This window comes from Carassius auratus, chromosome 8 (assembly GCF_003368295.1).
Source record: "Carassius auratus strain Wakin chromosome 8, ASM336829v1, whole genome shotgun sequence".
Classification (NCBI taxonomy): domain Eukaryota; kingdom Metazoa; phylum Chordata; class Actinopteri; order Cypriniformes; family Cyprinidae; genus Carassius; species Carassius auratus.
In genome coordinates, this window is record NC_039250.1 from 19,207,731 (window position 1) to 19,231,134 (window position 23,404).

Sequence of the window (23,404 nt, forward strand, 5' to 3'; positions counted from 1 at the left end):
CAGTTTGTTTTAATTACTTCCACTTCAGTTACAGTATGCATATGCACTGATACACTGATCATAAATATTTTTATATTATACTAATGCTTTTATTCAAAGTAAAATAATTCAATCGCCATGCCATATCCACTTGGGTCCTCTGAAAAATAATATATTATATTATAACCAGGGTTTTTTTTTTCCTTTAGCTTGCAGCGACCTCTAATGGTTACAATTTAAAATGATTTAGAATCAGACACTCATATAAGTATGTTAAACTTTGATTTATTTTACAATATAGAGTTTTATTCATCTGTATAGTATTGTATACTAGATTTATAAACCACTAAATTCAGCAGGTCACGATTCATTCATTTAGGGTTTTCTCTGATTAAAAACTGACAAAGCTGAATAGAAGTACATTCAAATTAGTGCTGTAATTATATGGTGCTAACAATTTTTTTCTCTCTCTACACATGAAGAACGTTTTATAGTATTGTAAACAATTATTTTTTTAATTCAATTACACTGAACTTAAAGTAAAGGTGAATATTTGCAAAAACTGCTTAATACTGCCAAAGGACAGTTTGTTAATTTTAAGCATGTCAAGCCGGTTTCCACATTTCAGGGATTCAATAAATTTTTTGTTGTTTGCAAAAAAAAAAAAAAAAAAAGAGCATTTTTCATAATTACAGTTGAGGGTTTACTTTCATGAGCGATATCGTCACAAATGTGTCAGCGTGAGACAGATAACAACTAAAGCGCACGCCCACAATTTATCTAAATTCACATGTGTATTTCCTCAGAAACGGTGTTGATGAACAACAGTCATTTGAGGATAATTATGACCATGCATTTTGGTAATCTAGAAAAAAGCAGACATATACTCAGACCAGTTTATTTTCATAATTTAATATCCTTCCGTTGTGTTAAGTCATTTTAACGAATATAATAAACATTAGACAACTATAAGACAGATATAATTTGAACAGCAGAAAAAAAAACAGTGCATGTAAACAGACAACTGATATCATTTGGACAGTAGCAGCGGCACAAAAAATAAAAACAAACACTGAATGTAATGTAGAAACTACAGCCCACAGAAACATAAAATCCTTAAAAATGAAGTGCATCCATCAACTCTAAAGTTTGATCTACACTTTAAACGCATTTGGTGAAGCACTACTATAGAACACATCCTAGTACTTTTGTGGGAGACGTAGACATCCAGTATTTGTCAAGAGCTAGCATAAACCTGTTTGGCAGGAAAATGTTAATAGTCAACTAACTAAAGAATGTCACGTGGTTTTCAGACGCCTCTCTGATAATGTTTTTCTGAACACAAACCAATGTTGCTCCTGTCAGCATTGCTCAAGTTGCACTTTCAAATTCAAACCAAAAGGCATTAAGATTATTATTGTTTTTTTTTTTTAACTAAATGTTTGGAATACTGCCACAACTTCAAACCAGTGATGTTTATGGTGCCAATGAGGCTGTGTTTAGCTGCACAGTATCAAGAATGTAGAGACTGTCCCAAGAGAGGGATTCGGGAGATTTTACTATCACGCGTACAGAGGCTGATAGTCATTCTGTTTGCTTCTGCAGGTAATGACACAGATGCTGAGCATCCCAAACAGCTGAAAAAGACACAAAAAACAAGTTGCTGAAATGCATTGTATGATCAACAAGGATGAAGATGAGGCTAAAATAAGCTGATGTACCTTAATGATGGCGAATCCCAGGATGACCAACATTGCATAACTAAGCACATCCTGAAGCATCTGCTCCAGTTTAGCTTCACATCCCTGTAGGAACAACAGAATACAGAGGTTTATTCCCCCAAGAAAACAAATTACATAAATTTTATATAATACGTGGATCTGAATACAAGTGTTGGAACTAAAAAATGTAAAAGAAGAAAAAAATATTTTTTTGTCATTTATTTGAAATAAAGCGGAAATAAAAGAAAACATACATATTAGATGAAAAACAAATGAAAATAAGCTTAAGTACTAAATTTCAAAAAGTGAGATAAAAAAAAAATATATATATTTATAATAAGAGCTAATTCAAAATATAAAATACTATAATAGTACATAAATAATACTGAAATAACTGAATAAAACAATGCACAATATCCAATGACAAACCTGTGTGTTCAGAAGATCTAGTCGGGTGAGTTGGCCTGTGCATTGTGTTTCATTCGCTTTGCAGCAGGAAAGTGGCACAGAGTTGTTATGTTGGACATACCACGGTAATGCAGTCCAGTCCGTGATATTATTCACCCCACAGCACTCCAACTGGAAATGTAAAAGTAAAGAAGGACGAGGGGAGAAGAAAGAGAATGAGAATCCTTCATGCATCTATTGCGTCAACAAAAAAATATATAAATGAACCTTTCCGCCTTACTTGAGACTGCAAGTAATCAACTGCATGGGTTTCAGTGTTCACACCGTCATACATTTGAAAGACACTGCTCATTGACTTTTCTAGGTCGCCCTTAATCTGTAAACAGCACAAGAAACAATTTCCAATGATTCATATTTCTACATATTCTACATATTATCCATTATTTATCTGAGAAATACTTACTCTTCCCCTGTAGATGAAGCCAAACACAAAAGCGGTCACCTCAGCTGCGAAGATGATCATGATGATGATGAGAAACTAAATGCAAATTCAGAGAAAAGAATGCAATGTTAAAAATTATGAAACGAGTCCTACCCCAGAAGCTTTCAAGAAGGAATAGAAACCACCACATAGTCCATTTCCGATTAAATAAACTGAAACAAAGCCTTTGGGCACAACAGACAGATGGCTCATACTTACAAAGCCTAAACCAACTTTGGACTCCCTCAGAGTTGCACAGCAGCCAACGATCCCGATGACAAACATGACCACAGCCACACAGATTATAATGGCTGCTGGGATGACGGAGTACTTATCAGACACAAACTCTTCAAAGCTGTTGTAGCTCTTTATCACATAAGAGCCAACATACGCGAGGGCCGCTCCAGCAGCCTGAAAAAAATAAAATAAAATAAAACAGGTGGGTCAAAGACATCATCCTCAGGTTAATTTAAAAACATCATTTCAGTTTTTATTATTTCATGACATTTGTAAGGGAAAAAAAGGAAAAATTATTAAGACATATACACTCACATGTTTTTAAATGTATAAGAATAACATATGTTATGAGCTATTACTTCTACTACACATGACATTTTAAAACAGTGATGCTCAACCAGCAAACCAACTAAACATAGATTTGTGTATAAAAAAAAAATAAAAATAAAAAAATTCAATTTTCAATAAATGTTTTAAAAAAAATTCTCATAAACTATTTGGCAAAAACATTTGTCAGTTTTTTTTTTTTTTTTTTCAAGATTGTTCAAATGAGAAAGCATCACAAAGTGACATGCTTCTCTGAATGTCCAGTTCTGTTCCATTATAACAATACATTCATCATCTCTCACATGTCATGAGGTGTCATTTCATAACAAGTGTGCTTTGGAATTCTGGGTGATGAATGACTAGCACATGATCGGTTTCTTCAGTAGTCAGTCACAATGCACAGTCACAAGACTATGAGTAACCTTCTCCTGCCGTCTAATCTTTCCTGGAACGCTAGTCTTGTGCCTCAGCTTGAGCAGAAGCAGCACATTGAAACAGAAACCTTTGAGGTATGAAGGTACACATGACAACAGCAATACATCAGCTTTCCACAAGACAAAGACACTACAATAAGAATAATCAGTTTCAGATTTTGTTACTTACTGCACTATTGTTACGAAAAGAAATAAAGACTGTCTAACAAAACCACAAGTGCATGAGGTCCAAAAGGGCACCTGATGCATTAACCTTTCTGTGAATCTAAGCAATGGCTGGCTATATGTAAAGAAAAATATTAAAATGGCTATGCAGAAGAGTCTTTATTTTATTTTTTTTAACAGAACTCCCTTTCCATTGAAGCCTAAAATGAGTAGCGGCACTCAGTCAAATCAGATGACTAGGCCTACATAATGATAGAAAATATTAGCAATTTTCAACTCTGATATAAGCAAGTGTGAACACCTTTAAAGGCAGGAAACAACACAAGCTCTTTCATATGGTTTCCTTGAGTGTATAAACAAAGAGCAAACGAATGAAATTAAATTACACTTAACAGAAGAGCTCACTGTCAGAAGCAAGTTACTCTGACTAAACATTCATTTAGTGTCTGGAGGAGGGGAAACAACCTCTGGATGAATACAAACTATTGTGATGCTTCTAAAGAACCCTTCTTCCTACACATAGTAATCAGCTAACAGCAAAAACAGCAGTATGGGTCTGTAAACCTCTTAAGGTACATTTATATCTTTTTAAAACAACATACAACAGAAATTATGTTAAAAAGAACAACACAAACTTACCCAGAATATTAAACTGAGAAATAAAAGAACAGTTTTAGATGTTAGAATTCCGCAATCCATGTCTGCTGCTGAGTGATGGGCGCCCAAACTGTGAATGTTTCGGATTTATGACGTTTTATTGCCTCGTGTTCTTTATAGTTGAGTGTTCCAGTCAGTCACATGCTCCTCTCAAGCGGTAGGATCGGAAACCCCCGGGTCCTAAATTCCGTAGGGGTCTGTGGTTTATAGGCAAGGGTATGGAGGACTAAACCTGGAGAAATTAAAAATCTATAAATTAATATATAGATCAATTAATAAATGTAATAAAGGAAAAAATAATAAAATAAATATCAAAATGAACGAAAGTATATGTAAATAAAACTTACAAATAAATGTACCATAAATACAGAAAAGAATACATAAAGTAATATAAAATATAAATTTAGGATTACATTTCATTACAAATGAACTATTTTTGCTCTTATCACATCATTTTTCCCCCATTAATTCCATTTATTTATTTATCTATATATTTATTTATTTTTAATTTATGCAGGTTTGGTATACTCCATAGTATACACATATCAAAATAAGGCACAATCCACTATGTTAATATGAAATTATTTTCTGTAATTGTTTTATTATCTGTATTTAAATTATTTATTGTGTTTTCTGGTTTCGTTTGGCAATGGATGATGGATCATGGATAATGTCCTGGAATATTTTCCATTTTTCTTACAGTGTACTATCTGATCACCAATTGCTACAAGCTACTAACAAAGTGTATCATAAATGAACAATTGTTCAATTATTAAATTGAACAGCTCAAAATAGCAGCTAACTCAATTCACATGATGTGTTACTGCTAGGCATCTGTGGTTTCCTCTTTTTGTGTTATTTGTATGGAAAATGTGTGTGTTTGTATTGTCTGAGTCACTTATCAAAAGTTGCTAAAAGTTGGCAAGTACGTTTTTAAAATTGCTACATTTGTTGCTAGGTGCTTTTGGAAGAAATATTTGTTAAGGTAGTCTAAAAATTTGCTAAGTTGGCAACACTGGTTCCTCCTATAGCTTCACTTACTGCAAGTTAATAGATAACAAATTGTGATTAGATGGTAATTTTTTTCTACTAGTTACATTTGATTAGTCACATGGCAGAACACTTCAACTCGCTCTGATCACCCAGTCATAAAGAAATTTTGAAAAAAGGGACAAAACATTATGTTGTCAAAAGTCGGGACAATAAAAATGAAATACAGGACTGTTCTGGGAATAATAGGATGTCTGTTGATAGAGCACCGATAATAATAAAAGCTCTTTTTATAATGCTACAAACCATTGAATGTAACAAGATAACATTTAAAGTAGTATAACTTAATATTTAAAGCAGTGTAACTTATGACACTGCATTTCACTGATGTTTTTAGTTGAACTGGGACAGATCATTAGCAAAAGTGGGACATGTCAACTTAAGGTGGTCAAGCTTGTTTTTGTAGCGTGGTAACTTGATTTGTTAATGGTACAAGGTGACCTGCTTTTAATTTGTTTACACAGCAGCTTTGAAATATCAGTTTGGGGGACAGAATTCATAATTAACACCAGCTGGGCTAGAAAAATTAAATACCTTAATGCACAGTACACTTACTAAGACTCATGTTGTCATGTTGGATTTTGCCAAACACAAAATGTTGTGAATTGCACTTGCTTAATGAATATGTTCAGTGCATACAAAGCCTTTTTTTTTTTGAAGTAACACAGCACAGGGTTTTAATTTTAGCTGATCACAAAACCTCTCACAAACTGAGCATGTTTGATTTAAAAGTAGTAAAATCATTTATGCTTATATAACCCCCAGACATCTCTGAACATGAAAAACAACCAAAAGGGTCCATTTAGGTCATTTATCATCCAACTGACATGGCATCGGAGATAAGGTTTCAGCTGTCTGAGTACACCCTTCTGGTGTAACAACTCCAGAAGATCAAACGGTAACAAGTAAAATGCTTTAATGAATTACTAATATGATTTTACCATTAAATTGTTAAATATCAGCCATATAAACACAATGGATATAATGAGTGACATATAACAGCCTCAGATCTCAGACATTCACACCTGATACATCTGAAAGTGTTGGCATCTAAATAAAATAAAAAAGAATACATTAAAAATATAATGTATCCTTGTAATTGGAGTTCTAATTACATTTATTCAATGTGTCTGTGTTTTTGTAAGGCCATAATTTGCTAAAAGTAAGGAAAAAACAAAATGTGTTTTAGTCAGCTAAAACTGCATTATTTGTTAAAAAACTCTGCAAAATATTCTATTTTTAAATTTGTGATAATATTAAACATGGTCCAATCTAACCGTACAATTGCATATAATGAGCAAATAATCATTTTAAAAGCATGCAATTATAAAAAGTCTAGAAACTGTCCGGTCTTAAAACAGCATGACACACTGATTCTTCACGTTTGCAAATAGAAAACAAGATTTAACTGCATTAATACAATGCTACGTTCAAGTGAAATGATATTGTGGCACTTTTTTATATTTTCTCGCTGACAATCCGGGTCGTTATATTATTTAAAAAAACATAAAAACATACTCTTTCTATTAGTCGGAAAACACAAATAATTGCGGCTCATATAAAGGCGCTGAAATCAAGATTACTAGAGTCTACACGGTTCTCATGGTGACTATTTTAATTGCACGCGCCCGCCCTCCAACTCAGTCTCATCACAGACATCTCCTTCTAGCGGACGTCCCAGCTCAGACAAGCTGTCAGTCATGTCCACAGCCGCTCCACCAGCCCCATCTTCTGCTACTAAAAGGCCAAGACGGAGGTCCAAGGGCAAGAAGTCAGGAGCCAGCAGCGTGTCTGATCTGATCCTCAAGGCCTTGTCTTCTTCTAAGGAGCGCGGTGGCGTCTCTCTGGTCGCTCTGAAGAAAGCTCTGGCTGCCAGTGGTTATGATGTTGTGAGAAACAACTCGCGCGTCAAACTGGCAGTAAAGCGACTGGTGGCCATCGGTCGTCTGATTCAAACCAAAGGCACTGGAGCATCTGGATCATTTAAGATCGGCTCGAAAGCTGCTACAAAGCCTAAGAAGCCAAAGGCGAAGAAGGCGAAGAGGGCAAAGAGAAAGACGACTAAGAAACCTGCTGGGGCAAAGAAATCACCCAAGAAGAGGAGAAGTTTGAGAAGTCCTGAAAAAACAAGCGAGACAGCTGCGGTCAAGAAGACCACAAAACCCAAGAGAGCCAAACGAAGAGCTTCCAAAAAAAGCAAAGCGAAAACTGCCAAAAAGTAATTGACAGGATAGCTAATAACTGTTGTTCATAATTTTTAAAGGAATCTTGCATCCTTTTAATGCTTGTAAAAATAAAATAATTCTTAATCTACAAAACAATTTGTGTCTCTTGATGCATTCTACGTAATAGTAGACTATTTTATTTTACTCATTTTTTTACAAAATAATTGACATTTATTACGTTTAAACACATTTTGTTTACAACCGACCAAAGTTCATATATATATATATATATATATATATATATATATATATATATATATATATATATATTTAACATAAGCAATACATTTAAAAGGGCCAATTTTATATTATATTATATTTTTTTAACATAAGCAATACATTTAAAAGGGCAAATTTTATATTATATTATATTTATATTATATTATTTTAACAAAAGCAATACATTTATAAGGGCAAATTTTATATTATATTATATTATATTATTTTAACACAAGCAGTACATTTAAAAGGGCAAATTTTATATTAGCTATATTATATTATTTTAACATAAGCAATACATTTAAAAGGGCAAATTTTATATTATATTATATTATTTTAACACAAGCAATACATTTAAAAGGGCAAATAATAGCCTACAAGAATCGGTATTAAGCTTAGTTTGTTTAATACCTAACGGATAACTGTATAAAAAAATAGCTCCGTTTTGTAGTGTAAAGTGACGTGTGTAATTACGCACGAGTTTTATGCAGGTTATTCCACTAGATGGTGTTATCTGAAAAGCAGTAGACTGCTAAGTGCTTTTAGACATCCTTGTTTAGACATAAATGTTAGGACACTGGGGCTAGTGTTCAAATATCACCATCTAGTGGAATAACCTGTATACAGCTCGTGCGTAATTACGTCACTTATTCCTTAAAAACAAAAAACAAAAGTAATAATAGGAAAAAAAAGGTTATCAAATAAAGCAATTATTTAACACTATGTATTTTAAGTTCAAGCAAATGTTAGGAGAAAAATTTAAATTTACATACAACAGGGTAAACTAATCTGTGTTGTACCAGAACACCTTTGAGGCCACTGAAGAAAAAGCACAATTTCATAAAGGGGAATAACATATTGGATTAGAGCAACTGAGAAAAGCTCTCACTTTACTGCCTAATGACTTGCAAGATAACATAATGGAAGGACGAAAAACATTTCAGTGCAGAGTTTAAGAAAACTATAGACAAGAATGGCCTTCCTGTAAGGACATCTTGTGGAATGCCATTCAAGAAGAACATATTAAGCCAACTGATAATGCTAAAATGAATCTGGATATATGTGACCCTGGTAATAAGGGTCAATTATATGAAAATACTAAGAAAGTCACATTTTAAGTGAAATGAAGTTCCAAATGAAGTTCTTAGCAATGCATATTACTAAGAAAAAATTAAGTTTTGATATATTTACAGTAGGAAATTTACAAATGAACAACATTAATTTGGAAAACAGTGTCTCAATAATGCAGAATGACAGTTAAAGGCAGTTCATCATTGAATTCAGTGATGTCATCTCCGTTCAGTTAAATAGTGTCTGTGCATTTATTTGCAATCAAGTCAACGATTTCGCTGTAGATGAAGTGACACCAACTAAGCAAGCCAGAGGCGACAGCGGTAAGGAACCGAAACTCCATCGGTGACAGAATGGAGAAAAAAACCTTGGGAGAAACCAGGCTCAGTTGGGGGGCCAGTTCTCCTCTGACCGGACGAAACCAGTAGTTCAATTCCAGGCTGCAGCAAAGTCAGATTGTGCAGAAGAATCATCTGTTTCCTGTGGTCTTGTCCTGGTGGTCCTCTGAGACAAGGTCTTTACAGGGGATCTGTATCTGGGGCTCTGTCCTGGTCTCTGCTGTCTTTCAGGGATGTAGAGGTCCTTTTTAGGTGCTGATCCACCATCTGGTCTGGATACGTACTGGATCCGGGTGACTGCAGTGACCCTCTGATCTGGACACAGACTGGATCTGGTGGCTACGGTGACCTCGGAATAAGAGAGAAACAGACAAATATTAACGTAGATGCCATTCTTCTAATGATGTAGCAAGTACATACGGTGTTATGGGAAGTGTTTCCGGTTCCGGTTTACCTAATTAATGCAGCCTAAAAATCCTTTAACGGATTTTGATATTAAAAGCATATTAGTATGTTATGTGTAAGCCAGGTTGGTCTTTACTTAATGTCCTATTGATATTTGGAATTTTTGACTTAACATTTTTGGCATTACTACAAATATACCCCCAGCGACTTAAGACTGGTTTTGTGCTCCAGGTTCACATATCTGTGGAGTCCAGGAAGAATGTTTTATGGAGTGATGTGACCAAATTGAAAATTTTTGGACTCATGGATTAGTGTCTGGTGCAAAAAAAAAAAAGGCAAAACTTATGAGCAGAAGGACATCATCTCCATGATCAAACACAGTCTTGTTATGGGGTGTGTTCTGCTGTCGCAGGAAGTGGAAGTCTTCACTGTATGAAGGACATCATGGATTCTTTGAAGTATCAAGTTATTTTGGTAAAGATTGTGATGTTCTTGGTGCAGAGACTGAAGCTTGATGATCAATGGTGTTACGTCCTTGAGTTGTGTTAATGTCTCTTTTATACTTTTCCCAAGTCTTTATTTTTACTTTCACTTTCCCATTGGCCCATGCGGCACACCTGGTCCCCATTTTCCTGTGCTGTCTTTGACCAGCACTTCAATCTGATTGGTGCCCAGAGTAGACACCATTCATGACGATTCAAAACTTTATTCAACTTTTCATCCTATAGTTGTGTTGTATCGTATCTGTGTATCCCATGTGATTCTGCACAAAATGTGACTTTTGATAATTAAATAATTTTGTAAATGAATGTTTAGAGTATGTATGTATTTATTTATATAATTTCACTTTACTTTACATTCAATCACTCAAATGTGCATTAATAATCATTCTAGGTTGCTGATGCCTTGCTGAATTGTTTTCATAAAATGTTGTTCTTGGCATCAAGCAGGTCAAGGGTGTTTAATAATTCTAATTGCCACTGTATTGTGTATTATAGTGTCACTGGATTGTAACATTAATAACAATAATAATACATTTAGCTAACATTTTGTTTTGCTCACTTTCTCATAAAGTGAAAAACATAATATAATAAATGGGGTTTCCCTTTATAACTTCCTAATTGGTTCATTATTGATAAGAAGGAAGATAACTGGAGTAGTAATGTTTAGGTATTGGGCATGGTTAGAATATAATAATTAACAGTAAATGTATGCTAATTATCAAGTAGTTAATAGTGAATAGTGATCCCTGATCTAAAATGTTACCAAAAGTGTTTGCCATAAATGTAAATTCCCAACCTAGTATAAAATGACTTAAATTGTACTTTTGACCTGGAATAAGATTCACTATCTCTCATCTGCTGATCTACAGTAAACAATACTAATAACTGACAGTAAAAATCTGAATGCAAACATAACAGTATAAAAATAGCAGCAAGCAGTAAAACATCACCAAAATAAGTTTAACATTAACCAGTTAAATCTATTCAAACCTTGGTGAAACCCGGAAAGGAATTTATTTTTGAGTCTACAGGGAACTTCCAGTTAATTTTCCCGTGTTTCTTTTTTTTTTTTTTTATAAGTAAAATAAGACTAAAATAAATTTTCATACAAAAGTCTGGCGTAGTCAAGAACAGAGTGTTATTATGGCAGTTTTTCCATTTCTTGAAATTGATCAGAACTGCAAGCTAGCCAAACAAACCTCTTAGAGGTACTCACATGAATAATACTAATAATAGTAATAATAAACATGGGTATAATACCGTATAATAAAACAGAACATTTTATAACCATAATTATTACAACATAATATAAAACATAAAAAAATTATATAAATAAAAATATAATTAAAATGTATATAAAAGGAAGTCAGGGTGTGGAAATTAGTGAGGAGTTGTTACCGTAAGTACAAAGCTTTTTGTTATAAACATATGATACTCATAATAATATAAACATATGACATAATGGTCTTGAGACTCTGTTTGTTATAATTAATAGATTACATATGATAACACATAAAAAATACTAAAATATAATACCTGTTTCACTTTCCCACAACATTGCAAACCATGCAGCCCTGAACTTGTATTCATTTGGAGTCAAGAGGTTTCATCCTTTATTTGTTATGCTGTACAGATTGTACATAATGAAACATTAACTTTGGTGCTTGCACGTGTTTGTGTTTCCGCTTTCTTCCATATATAAGTGTGTGTGTGAGAACAGAAGTTAAAAAGTGTATTGCGACTGCACCTTAATCCAAGAAGACCAAGACAATCTTCAGAAGATCTATCTGTAAGACTATTGTTTTTATTACTTAAACAGCATTTAACAAGTATAATTATTGTGCATACAATTTTTTTAAGCACATACTGAGATTACATGGAATGTTGTACTTTTAAAGGGTGTTTAAAAGTACTAGAAAACAAAGATGATTTAAAGTTTAGGAACACTGGAAAGAAAAAGGTTACAGAATTTTAAAAATGTTTCTATAAAATGTGTTATCTTTATGGTGAAAAAGGTTCATGCCCCCTGCCAGCTCACTGTACATTTACAGCAGGCAAATAACAAGGCTCTTTATAATGCTATCTACATCATCTTTAATATCTTACAGCCTAAATTAAACTTTAACATCAAAGAAAAAAAGAAAAAAAAGAAGGCAAAAATTACAGTAGATATATTAAACATACTTGTGTGTAAGACTTGCTGAAACAGAAATAGTATAGCTGTTATAATAAGATCAGTTTTTTGTCCTTTTGAAAAAAAATATCAGCACCATCTATCACTATGTGTGTATTTATGTGTAACTGAGTTTTTTTTTTTTTTTTCACAGGTGACAAGGTTCTTAAGAGAGACACGATCTCCCTGGGAACTGTATGTTAAAACACAGGCTGAAGGTTCTTTTGTCTGTTTGTGTCTCTGCGGTAGCCAATCCACATTACTGCAAAGTAGTGTGAAACACTCATCTGTTGATCATGAAGTCGAGAGCTTTCTGTCTGCTGATGCTCTGCTGTTTTATCAATGTCTGCAACCTTCATCCTCTCAACATTCGTCCCAGTAATGGACTTCGTTTGTGCCGCAAAAATTCAAGTTTATCAGCGCTGGAGGTTCTACCAGGAGGAGGCTGGGATAACCTGCGCAACATAGACATGGGTCGGGTGATGAATCTGAGTTATTCCCAGTGTCAGACCACAGAAGACGGAGTCTATCTCATTCCAGATGAAGTCTTTGTCATTCCACAGAAAGTGAGCGGAGTGGAAACAAACTCTGAGATCATCATGTCATGGCTGGAACAAAATAGCTTTTCTTCTAAATCAATCAATGCAGAGGTTTCCTTCTTTTCGATGCTCAATGCCAAATTTTCCACTGAAAGCCAGCGTATGAAAACTCACCAAGTGAAAGACAGCTCTGTGACAGCACGAGTGCAAGTAAGTACAAAAGTAAAAAAAGAAGCTTGTTCAGAGCTCTGTGGACAAGCAGAGTGAGTGCAGAATTTAAGTACTTCTAAGGAAAAATGTCTGTAAATGTTTGGTTCTTTTTTTCATATTATCTAACAATTGTTTCTCAGGTCCGTAACCATCTGTACACAGTAAAGGCGTATCCTGACTTCACTCTAGACTCCCGCTTTGCTCGACAGGCTGAGGAAATCGCAGATGCTATTGAAAACAATCAAACTCGTCAAGCAACATATCTGTCAGAGAAACTCATTCTTGATTATGGCACCCATGTCATCACAAGTGTTGATGCTGGTGCCACTTTGGTGCAAGAGGACTATTTAAAAATGTCTTATGTCTCTAACAGTCAGTCAGACACGTCTTCTGTTTCTGCATCCGCAGGAGTTAACTTTTTTAACAAAATTCGGTTTGATATTGGTTCCAGTACATCCCATGGAACCTCTGAAACCAGCGGTTATGAGGGTAATATCACATATTCGTTAACTGAGAGCCATGGAGGCGCTTTATTCTACCCAGGCATCACTCTGCAGAAGTGGCAAGAGAGTACACTTAATAATCTGGTGGCTATTGACCGCTCCGGGCTGCCGATTCACTATTTTCTGAATCCAACAACATTCCCAGACCTCCCAGTACCAACAGTAAATAAAATAGCTTCATCAGTTCGTGATGCTGCAGAGCAATACTATAAAGTAAATACTATTCCAGGTTGTGTAAATCCAGATTCTCCAAATTTCAACTTTCAAGCAAATGTAAATGATGCATCCTGCGAGGGTCCAGTCACCAATCTTAGCTTTGGTGGCGTTTACCAACGATGCACTCCTCTGACATCAGATGGAAATGCTATTTGTGATGAAACAGCTCAGAAAAACCCAGCTACTGGTGATTATTCTTGTCCTCAGCAGTACACCACCACCCTGTCTGGAATGTTAACCATGTCAGTCAAGCAAAAGTTGAAACTTACTGGTGTTCCTCAACTCAGAAAGCCCCCGAGTACTCTGGATATCTGTTTGGAGGTCTATTTAGACCAGGAATGCAAAACCCATTGACCAAATCTAATAGCTGTCCTCCAAACTACTTTCCCCAACACTTTTTGTCTAATGGCATGATGGTTTGTATGAGCAATGATTATGAGGCCGGAACAAGATTCTCTGTGCCTTTTGCTGGTTTCTTCAGCTGTCAATCTGGCAACCCTCTTGCAAAGGGTCAATCTCGCTGTCCACCTCAGTTCAGCCAACATCTCGCTGCAGTTAGTGATGGCTGTCAGATATTGTACTGTGTCCAGTCCGGTGTGTTCACTGGTGGCCAGTTAATGCCTATCCGCCTCCCACCATTCACAAGACCACCCATGGTCAGCATGATTGCAACAAACACTGTAGCTGTAATGACAGAAGGTCATCGTTCTTGGGTGAGGGTTGGAGAAACTAAGATGTGGAGACTGGCAAAGCCTGGTGAAATTAATCAAATGGCATCAATGTTTGACACATCATCTTCTCAAATGTCTGGAGGAGAAAAGGCTGGTGTAGCCATTGGGGTAATGGTCCTGGTTGCTCTTGTGATTGCAGGAGCAGTGTTCATGAAAAGGAGAAAGAGGTTTTCTGCCATTAGGTTAAGGAGAGGGTATGAGGAGATTCTTACCGAGGAACTATCATAATTATTTTTTGAAAGAGGACTGTTTATACACTCAAAAAAATATTTTACCCCAAAAGTTAAAACTTATTTAATTCAATTAGATGTCAATTTTCCATCCAATGTAATAACATAAATCCAACGCAAAAGTTAATATTTGTTTAAGCTTCACCTTTTCATGTTCAGTTAACGTAAATTAATTAAATACATTTTATGAAAACTGATGAACTGAATTTTAAGCTTGTATAATACATAAACTTTACTCATTTTCAATAACTTATTGTTACTTGCTTTATATAAGCACCTTACATTTTCTTAATTCTATTAAATAAATGGACAAAACACGTTACATTTTCAAACCTTTATTGTTGTAATTGAAATTGACAAAAGTGAAAGTGACGTGACATTCAGCCAAGTATGGTGACCCATACTCAGAATTTGTGCTCTGCATTTAACCCATCCGAAGTGCACACACACACTGTGAGCACACACCCGGAGCAGTGGCAGCCATTTATGCTGCAGCACCTGGGGTGGCAGTTGGGGGTTTTATGCCTTGCTCAAGGGCACCTAAGTCGTGGTATTGAAGGCGGAGAGAGAAGGAGAACTGTACATGCACTCCCACCACCCACAATTCCTGCTGGCCCAAGACTCGAACTCACAACCTTTTGATTGCCAGTCTGACTCTAACCATTGGGCAGCAACTTCCCTATTTTTATAATTTTAGCTAACTTGGCAGGTCCTCAACCCAACCACAAGCTCCACACTTCACCACAATGGTAACTCGCACAAAATACACCAATATAAATCTTTTAAAATGCCCACATAATAGAGCATTAGACATGAAAAAGTCTTATTATCACATTTTACTAAAAACTGCATAAAATAACACTTTATTTAAACATTTTCTCTCCCCATATCCAGTCCTGTGCAAAGCATGATGGGAAGTGTAAAACTTATTTTGAGGTACTTGATTGAAACGTTCTTTCAAAATGAAAACTTTATGTTAAACCAATGAGTGACAGTTTTAAGTCAGTTTAACATGACACAATCATGTTGAACTGAAAAATAGCCAAAATGGCATTAATTCAACATGAATTGTTCAGGTAAAGTGAACAAAACTGAAAAATAATTTTTTTGAGTGTAGATTTATAATGTTATAATGAATATGATTAGGCATAGAAAAAACTGGCAGCAGCAGTAACAGTTACAGTAGTTATTCTAGTAGTGATCTCAGTCAGTAAGCATGAACTAAAAGTAAATTTTTACATTTGTCTTACAGCTAACAAGCATTGGAATAAATCTGAAATATTTTGTTTTTGTTAACATTGTCGCAAAAATATTAAACAAATAATTGTTAACTAAATACATTTTTTAAAAATGATTCAGCTTGAGCCTGATTGGGAGAATTGTGTAGTGTAAAGTGACTGTGATTACGCACAAGCTTTATACAGGTTATTCCACTAGATGGTGTTATCTGTAAAGCTGTAAGTGATTTAGCATTCCTTCAGTTTAGATTTGACTTTCTTAAATATCACCATTGTATAAAGTTTGTGCATAATTAGACACTTGTTCATTAAAAGGAAATGCTCATGCAAGAAAGCAATTATTTCATACATTAATATGTCTGAACTTTAAGCAACTGTTAAATACATTAGACAGTTTTACTTGGAACAGTCTAAAATAATTAACAGTTACAAATATGTTTATTTGAGTAGAAATAAAAATTATTGTATGAAATTGTTACTTTTATATTTTTTTATTCCCTTAAGCTATTGAAATTAAAGCACATTCTTGTGTTTAATATTTCCCAAGGAATGCATGCATTGAAAAGATGTATAACTTGAGTAATACAACAAGACACATTGGATAAAATGTCTGAAAATGGGCAAATGTATTTACATTAATCAGTTTGGCAGACTTGGTTTTTCCTAACCAAATTATAACTTATCATAAGTAATACTTTTGAGTACTTTATTCTCTTTGACCACAAATAGATACATTTACTATCACATCCTCCATCTGGTTATTTACAGACTACAATAGCATTAACTGTGATTGAAAATGGCACAGTAATAACAGTTTAATTATATCAAAAAGTAGTATTAAACTGAAAAATAATAAACATTAATCTGCAAATTGTATTCATGCTGTGGTGCAACCTGGAGCAGATTTATTATATTTGAACCTCGGGAATTTCATTTATTTATTTATTTTTTTTTTAATTTATGTGTTTCTTTATTTTTTTTATGAATACATATATCTATGGTATATAGCTATTAATTAAATAATAGCTATGGCAAAAATGCAAGCTAGCTGAACAAACTTCTCTTAAAAGCACAATGTTAATGTAGGAAGGATACTTTAAACTTGTCACATTTTAGAGTCAAACTTTGGCCAAGGAATTAAAGAAATTACGGTAATGTATAATAAAGTATAACAATTTCATAACCATCGTAATAAAGTTTGCTGAGTCTACAGACTTTAAGTTAAAGCTCAAGTCTACAGACTTTAACTTTGGTACACCATCAAAGACAAAACATCACGTGTGCTTGTATTGTGCTTGTGTTTGCATTCATATAAAAGGAGGTCAAGGGTGTGCAAATTATTGAGGAAGTAGTCTACACAATAGAGTTTAAACACTTTGGATTCATAAACTTATGCTATCATGTTCGAGGCATTCTGTTTGTTATAAATAATACATTATAATAACATATTCAAAATATGAAAAACATAATATTTCATATTCCCACAACATTGCAAAAACCATGCAGCCTTGAAGTTTCGATGTTTTTTGAGTCGAGTGGTGATATTTGTTCCTCCATCGGTTAACGTTTTGCTGTACAGACTTCTAGCTCATTAAACATTATCTTTGGCTGGCACAAAGAGGAAGATGAAATTGCTTCTTGCACGTGCTTGTGTTTCCGCTTTTTTTTTTTTTTTTTTTACATTTATATGTATGTATATGTATATGTTAAGTTAAAAAGTGTAGTATTAGTGGACCTTAAGCCAAGAAGACCAGGACAATCATCAGAAGAATTATCTGTACAACTGTTTTTTATTTTTTTTATTACTTAATCAGAATAATAATAAAAAAAAGAGTCATGATTTTTGTGCATGCTATCTTCATGCACATACTGAGCTTACATGGAATATTTGTACTTTTACTAAAAAACCATCAAATATTAGTCAAGCCTTGATCAATATTTGGATGGCATTTTTTTCAGTGGTAATTGGGTGAAAATAGTAAGTTATATAAATAATAAGTTAATTCCACACTTAAATTGGTTTAAAGGATTACTCCACCCCAAAATGAAAATTTTGTCATTCATCACTTACCCTCATGTCGTTCCAAACCTGTAAAAGTTTGTTCGTCTTCGGAACACAATTTAAGATTTTTTCTTTTTCTTGTACAAAAATTATTCTTGTCTCTTCATGACATTAGGATTGAACCACTGATGGCAGATGAACTATTCTGACGATGCTTTTCAAACTTTTCTGGACTTGGCATTCAATGGGACAGTCACAAGCCTCCTGGTTTTCATCCAAAATATATTAAATCATGTTCTGAAGAAGAACTAAGCTTTTACGAGTTTGGAACGACATGGGGGTAAGTGATTAATGACAAAATTTTCATTTTGGGGTGGAGTATCCCTTTAATATATATGTAGGTCAATATTTTTTATATTCAGTTTACATCAAATCAACATCATGTAGTTTTTGATGTCAGTTTGATTTGAATATTTGATCTGTTTTTGATGTCAGTTGATGTCATTTTAATGTCTTTTCAACATCATTTTGCCACAAGTGATAAAACAAGGCATGCATAAATAAATAAATAAATAAATAATTAAATGACTTGCGTGTATGACTTGCTGAGTCAGAAACAGCCACATAACGGTTACACTAAGAGCAGTGTTTGGTCATTGTGAATCTGTCCATCACAATGTGTGTATTTTGGTTTGTTTTAATCATTCTCTACAGGTGATGAGGTTTTTGGGTGCTACAGCATCTGCCTGAAGAAATACATATTTGTAAACTGCCTATATACAGCATGGTCATGGATCTTTTTGTGCATTCTCTTATGAGAAAGGAGCCACTCGTCATGTCTAAACAGCAGTAGGGCTCATTTTCATGGTTTCATCCAAGGTATCCCCTGTCAATATTCATTTGACAATTGTTAGACTGAGCTTGAACTGAGAACAGTATGTCACTGAATGGGCAGATCAGAGCGGTTTCAAAGTATATTTATTTAAAGTTGCTTTATAGTTCTTTATCAGTTTAACCCAGTTTTTTAAGTGGTTCTTTTAAAGTGGCTTTGAGCATTCAAAAGTACTTTTTGGACCCTTCAACTAATAACTTCTACTGCATTATTTAATTAATTATGGCCTTGAAAAATGTACATTCAGAGAATGTAAACATCACATATCGTACTCTTAGCTAAATATGCTGTAAGGGAAACAGGTCAATTTAGCTCAAAGGGAATCGTTTAAGATTTTAAAGGGAATTTGAACAGAATCACTGTTTCACGGCTGATCACTGAGACACCCTGCGATTCACTGAACGAGCCGTTTAACATCAAATCTGCTCTGAATATTAATATCCAAACTACAGTGAAAACACTATCAATTAGCACAGTAACAAGATCGGCAGTTTAAGACATTAACTTGTAAGCACAAAACACAAGATACTTCTCTTTTCAATATGAATAAGGCTTTATTAGATATATCTAAGACATATAAACTAATCTAAAACATAAACGCACGTACGCACACATTCAAATGTCCGATGTTGCTGATTGGCTGGAAGTTCAGTAGTCGTTGAAGTGACGTCTTATGAAGCCCGTGGTTGCGCGTTGGCTGAAGGTGCAGAGTTGTGTGCGCTGGTTGAAGTTGAACGGGCAGTCGAGGTCAGACGGGGTTACAAAACTTAACTCAGAACACGAAACTCTCAAACAGAAAAGAAAAGAAATAAAGTTTGATGAGACTAGGTGGTGTTTCTTCCCATCGTGGCTAAGTAGCAGCAGGCAGGCCGAAGCACGCTGGAACCACGCTCAAAGTGATGACTAACAGCATGGCTAGAAGCTAAAGCTAGGAAGCAAAGCTAAAAGCAAAACTAAAAGCAAACATGACTAATAGCAAAAGCTAAGAAGCATAGCTACATCATAAAGCAAGATTTTAGGGTGTCCTAAGTATTTAAACTGGCCTTTTGGCCACACCTCAAATGTTGTATTGATGAATCAGATATTGTCTTGGCTCGGGTTGATAAGATAACATAAATCATATGTTATCTTATCAAGCACATGGTCCAAATTTTCCCGCTCTTGCAGGGTCTAATTTTGGACATGATTCCTATAACCAGAATATGATACATTTGATAAATAACTGGTGGTCAGGACTGTTTCAAGCTAACAGATTCGAATACATAGATACTAGACATGAATATGTATCTTTAAGCTATCCAATAGTTATCAAAAGAGATACACAATAAGTGATTATAACATGATAGTCAAATTTGTGGGTTTCATATAAATGAATATGGAGTGAATCGATGGACTGATATTCATTTATAAGTCTTTTTGAGTTCATTTTGGTCCATATATATGTAGAAAAGACAGTTTCTGTGTCATTATCTTTTGACAAAGATTTCTGTGGAGACCAGAGGTTCAAAGGCCCCCCCCCTTACGAATTTCAGTCTGGTTCTGCTAGGTGGGGGAAGTCAAATGATCTTGTGTAGTACTCTCATGGGTTTACACGTGATGTCCGGCGTTGCCTATCAATTACAAACAACAAATTTGACAATCTCTTCTCCAAATTAAAATTGTCAATAATTGTTCTAGTGGTGTTAATGTTGAAAGCTGTTCTGTGAAAGCGTTGGTTGGTTGGTTATCTTGCTTGGGACTTGTGGCACAGAATGTTTTATGACTTCCTTACTGAGGAATTTGGCTCATGTTTCAACCACAGCCCTGATCAACTCTTTAATTTGTCTGGTTCGAGTCAGATCGGCTACAACACAGAATACAAAGCTCAAAGCTAAATGGTTTGCAATGTTATGGAAATACAGTAGATTGTATATTAAAGAGCCACACAGATGGGAAATCAAAAATTACCTGTATTACAGTGTATGATATAGCTGTCCATCAGTGTAAACAATGTGCAAAGTAATTAAAACAAAAAGTACACGATTTATAAAGTTATTGGCTTCTAAAGTAAGGAGTCGACTCTGAATCGCTGAAACAAGTCGTTATAGATTTCAAATCTTTCACCCATCTCTATGTACGTCACTAGGAACACTTTGCATAATAATCTCCGCCTACCGTCTTGGGAGAAACGGAACTCTGACCTGCCCCACCCCCCCACACAGACGCTCTGGTTGGTATGAGAGCATCATGTCGAGGAGACAGTGTGTTTTTAATTGTAAAGGCAAGTTTGTTTTATTTTCACTGCCAAAGAATGAAGATCAGAAAAAACAATGGCTAAAATTCATTTTTACCACAATACCAGAGCAGTACAATAAATCCCTTTTGTTGTGTTCACAACATTTCACTGATGACTGCTTTTCTAATCTCGGTGAGTACAAGGCGGGATTTTCAAAGCGTTTGGCCATAAAAGAGGGTTCATTACCAACTTTATTTAGACCAACAAGCATCTCAGAATCACAACGCGAAGTATGATTATGAAGTTATGTGTTTGTTTTCTCCCGAGCGTCTTATCAGTATGTGTGCTGTCTGCAGCCTGTCTGCGCTGATCTTCATTTACAAACACGTCATTAAAATGAACTGTAACTCTGTGAATACTCAACGAAGAGACATGAGAGAGATATCTATAGAAAGCTTGACATATCTTCTTTAAAACTAAATAAGTGCTGCTAACAGATATTCTGTGATAAAGTAATCCATATGAAAACAACGCGATGTCTGTTTTTCACGTCTCCCTTCACTATATCTAATGTGACCACGCCCCCGCGCTGAACGCGCTATTCAGATTCAAACTGAAGCGCGGCTTGAATACACCCACACAGTAGAAAAAGCAGCGAGTCTGTTCAAGTTTTTTATTTTACAGTTTGCTTCGCGGTGAGAGGAATAAGACATAATTCACCCCAAAAAGATGCTAACGCATTGTTTACCATGAAGTTGTGTGCGGAACAACCAATCAAAACTGACTATGTTAGTTGACCGATCAGAACACAGTATGTTACTGAAAGGTGGGGTTTAAGGAAACTGAATCTTTTGAACAGCTTTGTGCGAACCGTTTGGGGATATCTGAGAATTGAGGTAATTTTAAAATGATATTTTGACAAAATGACAATGTTTCTTAACCTTGGATGGATTTAAACCTATTGTACAGGACCTATAAACAGTGATAGGAAGCTTAGAATTTTCATCTTACTGGCTCTTTAATGCTGTAAATGTAACAACATCATATCCTGCTCACTATATATGCATTACTGTATCTAAGTAGATAAGCATAAAACTGTGCTACCACGTGATAAAAAAGTGATGATGAAAACGAAACCTGCTGGAGGCATTTCATTTATACCCACAGCAATTTCTGAATGTTTCTCATTCTGAAGAGGATTTGAAAAGGTCTGTGAATACCATGCTCTAAATCAAGAAGCAGCAAACCATCTCATTTCCTCTTGTTTAAAAGTGAATGTTTGAAAAAAAAAAAAAAAACACAGGACATTATGAAGACCCAGAAAATTAGGGGGAATTGTGTAGATTAATTGACCAAAAAAATAGTCCGTAATGCACAACAAAAATATTTGTTTCATTAGGTTTATTAAACTGTCCATCAGCTGAAGGTTAAAACATACGTTGAAGGTTCTTTCATCTGTCTCTGACTCCAAGGTAGCCAGTCTATGAAGAGGAAGTTCATTGTCTCATGACTTTATTTTCTGAAGGATGTGAAACAGAAGTGGCTTTATTGAGGAACTTACCAAATTCTTAAATCTTCAGGATATGATTATTGTAGGTCACATCGCTGCAAAGTAGTGTGAAACAAGTATCTGTTGATCATGAAGTTGAGAGCCTTCTGTCTGCTGATGCTCTGCTGTTTTATCAATGTCTGCAACCTTCATCCTCTCAACATTCGTCCCAGTAATGGACTCCGTTTGTGCCGCAAAAATTCAAGTTTATCAGCGCTGGAGGTTCTACCAGGAGGAGGCTGGGATAACCTGCGCAACATAGACATGGGCCGGGTGATGAATCTGAGTTATTCCCAGTGTCAGACCACAGAAGACGGAGTCTATCTCATTCCAGATGAAGTCTTTGTCATTCCACAGAAAGTGAGCGGAGTGGAAACAAACTCTGAGATCATTATGTCATGGCTGGAACAAAAAAGTTCAACTTCAAGCTCCATCAATGCAGATGCTTCCTTTTATTCAGTGCTCAATGCAAAATTCTCCATAGAAAACCAACGTATGAAAACCCACCAAGTGAAAGACAGCTCTGTAACGGCCCGAGTTCAAGTAGGTACTAAAGTAAAAAATTTAATATTAAGAGTTCTATGCACTATATAGACAAGCAGGATGAATACAGATTTTTTTTTAAATATTCCTAAATTAGTAAAAATGTAATTCATCCCCTTGGTCTTATAAGGTTCTATTTGCAT

General features: G+C 35.0%; 3 protein-coding genes across 7 annotated transcripts in view; 2 read left to right on the forward strand and 1 right to left on the reverse strand.

Moving 5' to 3' along the window:
* Nucleotides 1-871: 871 nt before the first annotated feature.
* On the reverse strand, nt 872-4,547 carry LOC113107510 (tetraspanin-36-like). Its single transcript, XM_026270082.1, has 7 exons — nt 4,392-4,547; nt 2,809-3,000; nt 2,572-2,646; nt 2,389-2,484; nt 2,130-2,279; nt 1,701-1,784; nt 872-1,616 (listed from the first exon to the last, which is right to left on the reverse strand). Exons 1-7 carry the CDS (start codon nt 4,449-4,451, stop codon nt 1,542-1,544), a joined length of 732 nt encoding a protein of 243 aa, XP_026125867.1. The 5' UTR covers nt 4,452-4,547; the 3' UTR covers nt 872-1,541.
* Nucleotides 4,548-7,083: 2,536 nt separating this feature from the next.
* On the forward strand, nt 7,084-7,777 carry LOC113107511 (histone H1.4). Its single transcript, XM_026270083.1, has one exon. The coding sequence runs from the start codon at nt 7,160-7,162 to the stop codon at nt 7,679-7,681; it is 522 nt and encodes a 173-aa protein (XP_026125868.1). The 5' UTR covers nt 7,084-7,159; the 3' UTR covers nt 7,682-7,777.
* A 4,116-nt stretch (nt 7,778-11,893) lies between these two features.
* Nucleotides 11,894-23,404, forward strand: part of LOC113107512 (macrophage-expressed gene 1 protein-like) — a 28,710-nt gene continuing 17,199 nt past the window's right edge. The window contains exons 1-3 of one of the 5 annotated variants that reach the window (XM_026270085.1): nt 11,894-12,009; nt 12,548-13,142; nt 13,283-14,079. In XM_026270085.1, coding sequence (XP_026125870.1) covers nt 12,690-13,142; nt 13,283-14,079 — 1,250 coding nt within the window. In that variant the 5' untranslated portion in view covers nt 11,894-12,009; nt 12,548-12,689. Of the gene's footprint in view, nt 12,010-12,547; nt 13,143-13,282; nt 14,080-22,506; nt 23,262-23,404 lie in introns of those variants that run through there. The other 4 variants (XM_026270087.1, XM_026270086.1, XM_026270088.1 and 1 more) reach the window with 4 other exon arrangements.